Genomic DNA, 9,098 nt, shown 5'->3' with positions numbered 1-9,098 from the left:
CTTCCAGCCTGGTGGTGTCCCCACTGTCACTGCACCGGCAGAGTGACACAGGGCACAGTGTCACCAGCACCTGGCACCCGTGCTCGTACAGAGCAGCCTCCCAGCGCTGTCCCCAACGCCTGGCCATGGCAGAGTGAGACCCTGGGGTCCATCAGTGCAGGAGCCATTTCTGGGGGACTGTGACCCAGCTTTTTTTCGGGGAAGGGGGCAAATAAGAGTTCCCCAAGAGTGGGAGCAGGGGGAGCCCCTGAACCCAAGATGGGGACAGGGGTGTGGAGCAGGCAGGAGCCACCCCTTGGCTGGACATGGAGTGGAGGAGCAGTGGGAGGGACCCACAGCCATGGGAGGATGCTGAGATGGGTGGGTGCTCCACGGGAAAAAAGGGGTCCCTCCCCCCAACAAACATGGAGAGAGATGAGTGCCCCCACCCCGAGTCATGAGTCAGCTCCATGGAGAAGAGGTGGATACCCCTATTCCTGGGGAAGGGGGACACACAGTGACCCCAGTCCCCCCCTCAGCTGTGTGGCCTCATTAAAACCAGCCCCGATGTCCCCCCACCTCCATCTCAGCACTGAGCTGAGCCCCGATGTGCTCATCACACGTGGGCAGCACTGGCAGGGCTGAGCCTTTAAACACAGCCGGGTTACTCAGCAGGAACCACGGCAGGACCAGGGCCAGCATCCTCTGCCTCCTGCCCTCCCCAGGAGACCCCAGAGGGACCAGTGTCCATCAGGGTGGGATCATCCCTGTCCCCACAAACGTTAACACCGGGACAGAGCTTCTAAAAAACCAAGTACAAACTTTATTTTGTTTCTTTACAAAGGCACGAGCCTCTTTTTTTTTTTTCAACTTTCTTAACAAAATAGAATAGCTTCTCAATCAACACAAAGACCTGAAAATTGTAAAAAAAATACAAAAAAAAAAATCAACAAAAAAAAACAAAAAAAAAAAAACAAAAACAAAAAAAAAAAAATGGGGAAAGGAACCGAGAAACAGCTGCAGCTGGGGGGAACCTACTGAATACCACCAAGGCTCTACACACGACTGGCCTAAAACCCTACAGCTGGGTGGGGGGCAGCGGGGCGAGGGGGGGGACACACAAAACGGGGAGCCCCCACCCGCCACGACAGACCCAAGCAACACAATCACAAAATAGAAAAGCTCTTGGGAGCTGACAGACCCCACAAACCAGGTTAAGTGCTTAAAGGAGGGATGGGAACAGGGTGGGGGGACAGGAATGGGCACAGGGACAGGGGAGGGGTGTAAAAATGAGCCCCCAAGCTGCCATCCCTGTGCCAAGGAGGTGGGTGTTGGAAATGCCAGGGAGGGATGGCATATGCCAGCCCTCCTACGGTGCTCCAATGGCATCATCCCAGGATTATTTTCCTCTCCAAGGGGGTTTTCCCTGCCCTACATGGGGTGCAGGAGCCATGGTGGTACCCCAAAGTCAGGGATCCCTGTCCTGCCTTTGCTGCCATGTCACTTGGCATCTCCCCCCTGCTTAAAAACGAACATTTAATTAAAAGAAAAAAAAACCACAAGAGAAGGAAACAAATTAAGATCCCAACCAAAGGCCCTGTCCCAAGGGAACACCATCAGGAACAGCGGGGCTGCTGCCAGCTTGGCAGGATTCCCTGTGGGTTGGCGGGTGGGGGGTGATAAACCAGGGTGGGGGGCTGTGACCCCCGTCCCCAACGCCCCCCACCACGCCCCGAGCCCCCCGTGCCCCTCTGTGGCCACCCCCGAGCCCCCACCCCCCTGGGAGCTGAAGAGTGCCCTTTCCTGCCTCTAACGCTCTGCTTTACAGTATTGGAAAAAGGTCATAAAAGAGACCCAAATCGCGTTGTATTTTTTAAAAATTTCAGCATATTCTCTGACGTTTCCCCCCCCGCCCCTGCTCCCCTCCCCGGCTGTGGCCAGGGGGTGTCAGGGCAGCTCCCCGTCCCCCGAGGGCTCCTCTTTGCTCTGGTCCATGGAGTCACTGTCGTTGCCCTCGGTGTCGGAGGCGGTGTCGGAGGCGGAGGGCTCGGGGCAGGCGCGCGCCGGCGTGACAATGACAGCGCGTCTCTGCTCCTCTTCCTGCAGCTGCTTCTCCTGTGTCCCCTCAATGTGCTGGATCGCCTGCCCAGGGCACACACCGGCCGTCAGGACACCTCTGCAGCCCCCCTGACCCACCCCGGGGGTTAGGGACCCCCCGAGCCCCCCAGCTTACCTGAACGATGGTGTCCAGGTTTTGCCGGGACGTGGAGACGGTGTTGATGACCGAGGACGGGCCCATGGTGACCACGGTGACATGATGGGAGGGAGGCGGCGCTGGAACGATCACGGTGGGGTGGTGGGTGGGCGCTGGGGGAGCATGTGATGGCAGGAGCTGGGGATAGAAGGGGACAGAAGGGACACCCCCGGTGAGCAGGGACCTCGGCACGGCGGCGTGGGGAGAGCATTGCGCTTTTCACAGAGCCCGGGCTCTGTAAAGGCTGAAGCATCCCTCGGCTGCCCCAGTTCTCCATCCCAGCACATGGAGGAGGATGCCAGCTGAAAGCTGCCGCCACCTCAGCTTTGCAGAGCGGAGCATGAAGGATTCCCTGTATCCCAAAGGGCAATGATTTGGGCTTTGAAGCCAGGAGAGGCAAGTGCCAGCCCCTGCGTGGCCAGGAATTCCCCACACCCCTCAGAGATCCTCGCCTGAGCAGCGGATGGGAAGATCCACCCCAGCAGGAGGCTACGGAGAGTTCACCTAAAAATAGGCTGAACTTCCCCGGGAGGCAGCCAACGGGGACCCTGCAGGGACAGGGCTCTGCAGAAGCCCAAGGAACGGGGAAGAAGCTGCTGTTCCTCCCTTTGAAGCTCCCAGAGTGGTGTGGCCCCGGGCTGGGCTTGAGGGCGGCAGCGCACAGGGACGGTGCCAGCACAGCGCTCTCCTCCTCCCTGCACCACTGGCAAATCCAGCAGCCTCAGGGGAAAGGTTGAAGGTTCCTATCCCCACCGCCTGCCAGCTTGACACTCCCCTTTCCCAGCCTGCTGGGGGGGAGGGAGTGGTTTGAGGATCCCTGAAATTCAGTGGGAGCCCCCCAGAGGAAGGTGAAGCCCCTGAGATGAAACCCTCTCTGGCAGCAAGTGACCTCCCCTGTACAAGCCCCTGTGCCAGGGAATGGAGCCACTTGGAAGCCACCACGGGTGCTCCAACCCACAGTCCCTCCCGCCCACAAGCACAGCCCCAAGCACTGTCCCACATCACTAAGGGTGAGAGCTTTGCTGGGACATCAGTGCCCACAGGAGGTGCCAAGTCCATCCCCGAGCCAACCCCCTGCCCTGCAGTACCTGGGGGTGTCTGGGGTGTGCTCACCTGCGTTCGGATCTGCTGCTCGCGCTCGAGCTTCTCCTGGTGCAGCAACCTCACCTGCTCCTGCTGCTGCTGGAGCTGCACCTGCTGAGCAATCACCTTCAGCTTCTCGGGGTACATGTGGGCCTCCAGGGAGCGAACCTGCGGGCCAGGGAACCCTGACATCAGTGGGGAGTCCGGCACGGCCCCGCTGAGCCCCGCTGTCCCCGCAGTGGGAGCCAGGAAGCCCCAGGACAGCACAGAGCAGCAGTGCTCAGGGCAGGTGTTCAGTGTCCCCACAGCACTGCTGGTGTCCCTGGGGCTCACTGGGGACGTGGCAGAGGCTGCAAGAGGGCACCTGGCCTCACCTGCTCCTCCAGCATCATGCGGACCGAGCGCTCCTTGTCCAGCTGCTGCCGGAGCTCGATCATCTCCCGGCGCAGATCCTCGGCCTTCTCATCCTCCCAGATGTCCGGCGAGCCAATCCCCTCGTCCTTGTCCTCTGCCCGCCGCCGTTTCGGGGAGGAGCCACTGAATTCCTGCCATGGGAAGGCGGTGTCAGGGAAAGGGGGCTAGCACGGATGCTGTCCCTGCCATCCAGGGTGATGCCACTCCCTACCACAGCCCCAGGCAGGAAAGGGTCTCCCTGGGGCTGTGTTTGATGCTTGGGGACAGATGGGCTCCTGCCTGGTTCTCATCCCCGCAGCCGTGTGCCAGCCTGATTCTCACAGTGACACCCAGGGCAGTTCAACCAGGGCACCCCAGCACCAGAACTGCCACCAGGCCATCCCTGGCACTCCAAATGGGTGGAAATACAGGAAAACAGGACCCCAACCCTTCACCCCATGCCAGGTAAGAGATGCCAGGTTGAATGGGGCTCTCTGCCCTGCCAGGGGAATGGAAACATCTCCACTCTGGCTGAGCAGGTTAGAGGGTCCCATGGTGAGCCCAAGGAACTGCAGTGACATCCCTGTCCTGGGCAGGCAGGATTGTCCCACCCCCTCCTGTCCCAGCCCGGGGCACTACCTGGATGAAGCGCTTGAGCTGGGTGTTCTGCTGCAGTAGCCGAGTCTTTTCCTGCTCCAGGGAGAAGATGTACTCGGCCGTCTGCTGGAGGATGGCTGCCTGTGGGGGAGCCAGGAGGGGCATGCTGAGGCAGGAGACCCCAGAGTCCCCCTCAGGCCTCCTCCTGATGAGCTCTGCAAGCAGCTCTGCTCCTTGCCTGTCCCTGGTGTCTCCTCCCAGAGTCTGCTTCTCCCCAGGTTCCCCCTGGGATTGCCACCATGATGAAACCCACCTCAGGAACCCAACCATCTGCCCCCTCACCCCTCTGCAGTGGGGTCCCCTGCTCACCCAGGAACGTGCCACCCTGCTCCCAGGGCACTGGGGGCTGTCACACACTCCCAGCCCACCCCAGGACACTGGGCTGGGGATGCATCCCACTCCTGCTGACAAACCTCCCCAGGGGAGAGCTCCATCAATGAATTAACACCCAGATACCCCCAACTGCACTTCCAGCTCCTCCATGTGCAGGAGCAGCATGTGCATCCTGCTCACCTTGCTGAGCTTCTCCCCATCCGTGTGTGGGATGAGGGTTTTCAGGGACTGGAAGCCAGCATTGATGCTCTGCATCCGCCGCCTCTCGTTGCTGTTGGCGATTTCCCTGCGTATCCGCCGCTCCTGGTCCCGCTGGGTCTCCGGAGTCAGCGGGATGTTGGCCAAGCTGCAGGAGAGACCCGGGGTTAGGGAGGAGGGGCTGCACCCCTGCTGCCAGCTCACTGCATCCCCCCTGGCTCTGCAGTGATGGTTCCAAGCCACCAAAGGGATGGGTAACACGGAGGGGACGATGGCTGCGGTGCTGGGAATCGCCGGAGCAGGTGGGCGGGTTTCCCCAGCCCTGTGCCCAAAGCTTTGGGGGATGCGTTGGCCAAACAGTGGCCCTGCTGCAGCCCCCTGGCTCCACCGGGCTCAGACACCCTGCCCAGTGCCCGGCCTGGGTGAGGGGCGCCGGGACCCCCGGGTGCGCGAGGGAGGCTGCGGGCTGGCCGGCTGTGTCCCCGCGGGGCCGGCCGGCGTGTGTGGCCCCGGGAAGGCGGCTCCCTCCCTCCCGCCCTGCTGATGGCTTCCAGATGACAGCTCCCAGCAGAGAAGCCCCCGTCCCACCCCAAGCCGCAGCTCCTGCCTGCTTCCTGCCGCTGCCTCCTCGCCCCCCACGCCCTTGCCCAGCAGATGGGCTGGGAAATGGGGGAAATGCCTCCTGGAGCCGGCGATGATGGAGGGCGAGGGTTCCAGGCAGCCAACACCCCCAGGTCCAGAGCACCAGGCCTGAGAAAAGCACCCTGCCGTGGGGTCCGGCTTCACCTACACCCCGCTTCTTCCATGAGGGGAGCAGGGCAGAGGTGTTGGATCACACTTTCCCCAGAGTGCAGGCACCCAGCACCCTGGCGCCGGGGATGCTGCGAGGCACCAAAGACTAAACACAGGAGCCGGGCTGCCGGCGCGAGGCGAGATAAGAGGGCTCCAGCCACCCGTCCAGGTGCCCGGTGCCTCTGGGACGGGGAGAGGGGAACATTCCAGCCAGAGCCTTGCCAAAGCCGGGCTGGGAAGCAAAGCCCAGCCCCCTGCCCTCACTGCCCTCCTGGCGAGGCCATGGAGGGAGCCCCGAGGTCTGGGAGCGCAGGGATCTAACGGGTACGTGCAGCACCACCGTGTGCCCAGGCAGCGACCAGGGACTCTCAGGACACTCATCACTGCCTGCTGCAGCTGGGGGATGCACCACAACTCATCCAAGATACACAGGGATGGAAAAAGACCCAGCTCATCTCAGAGGGATGGGAAAGGATCCCTGCTCAGCCTAAGAAGAGGATGGATTCCAGCTCTGTCCAAGGGCACGGGGAAGGATCCCAGCTGTGCCCAGCAAGACAGAGAAGAATCACAGCTCATCCCAGGCAGATAGGGAAGGAACCCAGATTATCCTACAGGGATGGGGAAGGATCCCAGCTCATCCTAGAGGTATAGGAAAGGATCCCAGTGCATCCCAAGGGGATGTGGAGGGATCTCAGCTCAGCCCATGGGGACCAGGAGGACATTTGTCCCCAGCCTCTGGGGCAGTGTCCCAGCACTGGCTGATGCTGGGTGCCAAGCACCCACTGCACTGGTTCCCTCACATGCAGTCCTGGGGCTGTGGAGCGGGGCTGGGTGCCCAGGGGTCTGCCCCTCTCCCTGGAAGGAGCCTCCACCACATGGACCAAGAGCTGCTTGCAGCAGGATTGTGGCACAGGGCTCCCATCTGGTGGTGGCTGTCACCCACCTCCCTGCTCCTGCTGAAACCAGTCCCAAACTTGTCCCCCAAACACACCAAACCCTGCAGATGTTGGAGACATCGTCCCTCTTGGGTGAGGAGGAGGCTGGAGCACTGCTCCAGGATGTCGGACCACCAGACACTTGAGGGGAATGGGATGGAGAGGCCCAGGACCAGGCAGCACGGAAGTGATTTCTTAAATAGTGGGGAAGGAGGAAGAGCCTGCTTCCTCGCCGGCAGACCTCCCGCAACCTGCCCCAGCTGCTCTTCCTGGGAAGAGACCTGAGAAGTGTCAGCAAAACACGGAAAGGGCAAAAGCCCAAGGATTCAGACACCCAGCATGGCCAGGGATGGGGCAGCACAGAGGCAGGGGGAGCAGGTGGCACCCACTGCAGCCCCTGGGGTGTCTCCAGCCTGGTGCTGGTGCTGTGGGGTGTGTCAGGCAAGCAGAATTTGGTCCTTCCCACGCTGGGGAGGACATTTCTCTTGCCTGGACCTGGAGGGAGACAAACCCGTGTGGGTGTTGGAGCCAGGCACAAGGCCCAAGGCAGATGCCCCACTGTCCACTCATGTCCAACACTGACCACAGCCTGTGCTGTGGGTTGTGCTGGCAGGCAAGGGAGACACGGCCATGTGGGCAGGGTGTCCCCAGGCTCCTTGAGGTCACAGGTAGGGTGTTCCCCAGCTTGCAGGCAAGGCATCACCAAGTTCACAGCCAGAGTATCTCCATGCTTCCATGAAGGGCACTTCTAAGCTTTCAGGGTCAGGGTACACTTGAGTGTACGAGCAGGGCATAGCCAAGCACCCCCAGTTCACAGGCGGGCTGTCCCCCAGCACCCTGAGCTCGCAGGTAGAGTGTCCCTGAGCTCCCTGAGGTCACAAGCAGGGCATCCCCCTGCACCCCGAGCTCCCCACAGGGTGTCACCCAGCGGCCTGAGCCCCAGGCAGGGTCTCCCAGAGCTCGGGGCAGGGGGGAGGCGGCTCCCCGAGCTCTGCCCCGTGCCGGGGTCACCGTGGGGCCGCGCAGCCCGCAGGCTCCTGGCGGGACGGCCGCGTCCCCCTGCCCGTGCAGTCACCCCAATCCCCGGGCCCCCAACGCGAAGGGCCCCAGAGAAGCCGCCCCCGCCCCGGGTGGCTGCCCCAGCGCTGCTCCTCCGGGGGGGGCTCAGGTGCGGCCGCTCCCCGGGATCGCCGGGACGGAGCCCCCACGGCGTGGGGCAGCGGCAGCGCCCCGAGGGGCCGGGCCCCCAACACGTGCTGTGGGGCCCGGCGGTTCGCGCCGCCCCACGGCGGAGCCGGGCCCGCGGGGGCTCGGCGCTGCCGGGGGCGGGAGCTCAAGGCCCGGGGAGGCTGGGGGGGCTCAGGGCCGCCCCGCGTGGCCCCGGGGCCCGCGCCTTCCCCCGCCCGCCGCCCCCCGCCGAGCCCCGCGGGCGCAGCCCCCGGCCCCGGCCGCCCCCCCGCCCGCCGGGGCTCCCCGCGTGTCCGCGGGCTTTGTGCCGCCGCTCCCGCACTACATGTCCCGGCAGCCCCGGCCGCGACCCGCCTCCTCCGGGCGGCTGCAGAGTCACGGCCAGGCCCGGCGGTAAACACACACCCCCGCGCCCCCCGGACCCCCGCGCCCCGCGCCCCCCGCCCCGGGCGCTCCCCGCCGCTCCCGCGGGCCCGGCCGGCGGCGGGGGCGCGGCGCTCCCGCCCGGGCCACGCGCGGCCGCCGGTCCCATGTGCGCGGCCGGGACCACGTGCGGGCGGTGGGGCCGCGGCGGCCGCGCCGCTCCCCCCGCTCTCCGCTCCCCGCTTCTCCGCCATCCCCCCCCAGTCCTCCCGAGACCCCCGAGCCCGGGATCTCCCGGCGCCCCCCCACCTGCAGAGCCCGCCGATGACCTCCTTCTCGGATTTCCTGAAGTGCTGCAGGGCCGGCACCTTGGGGGCCGGCACCATGAAGTACTCCATAACGGGGGCGGGGGGCCCGGTTCAGCCCAGCCCGGCTCGTCCCGGCCCGGTTCAGCCCCTCCCGGCCCGGCTCCGGCCTCTGCCCGCGGCCCAAGGCGGGAAACAGCTGGAGCGAGCGCGGCTCCCGCCCGCCGCCGCCGCCGCTCCCCCGCCCGCCCCCGCCCGCCCGGCGCCGCCCCCGCCCCGCACCGGCCCCGCGTAAACAAAGGCGGCGGGAGGGGCCGCAGCGCGGCCGGAGCGGCACCGGGACACGGCGGCGGGACGCGGCGGGGCGGGGGGCGACTGGAGCGGCCGGGACGGTACCGACCCGTGCTGGCACCGGCCCGTCACACCGCGTCGCGTCCTGAGCAGGATCCATCCTATTCTACTCTATCCTATGCTACTCTATCCTGTCTCACTCTGTCCTATCCTACCCTCATCCTGCCCTGTCCCCAAGCCATCCCACCTATACCGTCCCGAGCTGTCCCCATGCCACTCCATACCCATCACAGCCTATCCTCATCCCATCCTGCCCTAGATCGCCTA

General features: G+C 64.5%; 1 protein-coding gene across 1 annotated transcript; it reads right to left on the bottom strand.

Annotated features, from left to right (window-relative positions):
* Nucleotides 1-1,770: 1,770 nt before the first annotated feature.
* Nucleotides 1,771-8,731, bottom strand: TFAP4 (transcription factor AP-4). The gene is made up of 7 exons (XM_063414513.1): nt 8,485-8,731; nt 4,880-5,045; nt 4,349-4,447; nt 3,691-3,861; nt 3,347-3,484; nt 2,213-2,371; nt 1,771-2,121 (listed from the first exon to the last, which is right to left on the bottom strand). The coding sequence occupies exons 1-7, from the start codon at nt 8,571-8,573 to the stop codon at nt 1,927-1,929; spliced, it is 1,017 nt and encodes a 338-aa protein (XP_063270583.1). The 5' UTR covers nt 8,574-8,731; the 3' UTR covers nt 1,771-1,926.
* Between the last annotated feature and the right edge of the window lie 367 nt (nt 8,732-9,098).

This window comes from Prinia subflava, chromosome 17 (assembly GCF_021018805.1).
Source record: "Prinia subflava isolate CZ2003 ecotype Zambia chromosome 17, Cam_Psub_1.2, whole genome shotgun sequence".
In the NCBI taxonomy this organism is placed as follows: domain Eukaryota; kingdom Metazoa; phylum Chordata; class Aves; order Passeriformes; family Cisticolidae; genus Prinia; species Prinia subflava.
This window is presented reverse-complemented; position numbering and strand designations above follow the sequence as displayed.

Excerpts from the sequence above, each read along its gene's own strand:
- TFAP4 (XM_063414513.1), bottom strand. The coding sequence starts at position 8,573 with ATGGAGTACTTCATGGTGCCGGCCCCCAAGGTGCCGGCCCTGCAGCAC. Across the intron at positions 5,046-8,484 it reads GTCATCGGCGGGCTCTGCAG|CTTGGCCAACATCCCGCTGA; the intron begins GTGGGGGGGCGC and ends TCTCTCCTGCAG. Across the intron at positions 3,485-3,690 it reads GCATGATGCTGGAGGAGCAG|GTTCGCTCCCTGGAGGCCCA; the intron begins GTGAGGCCAGGT and ends CCTGGCCCGCAG.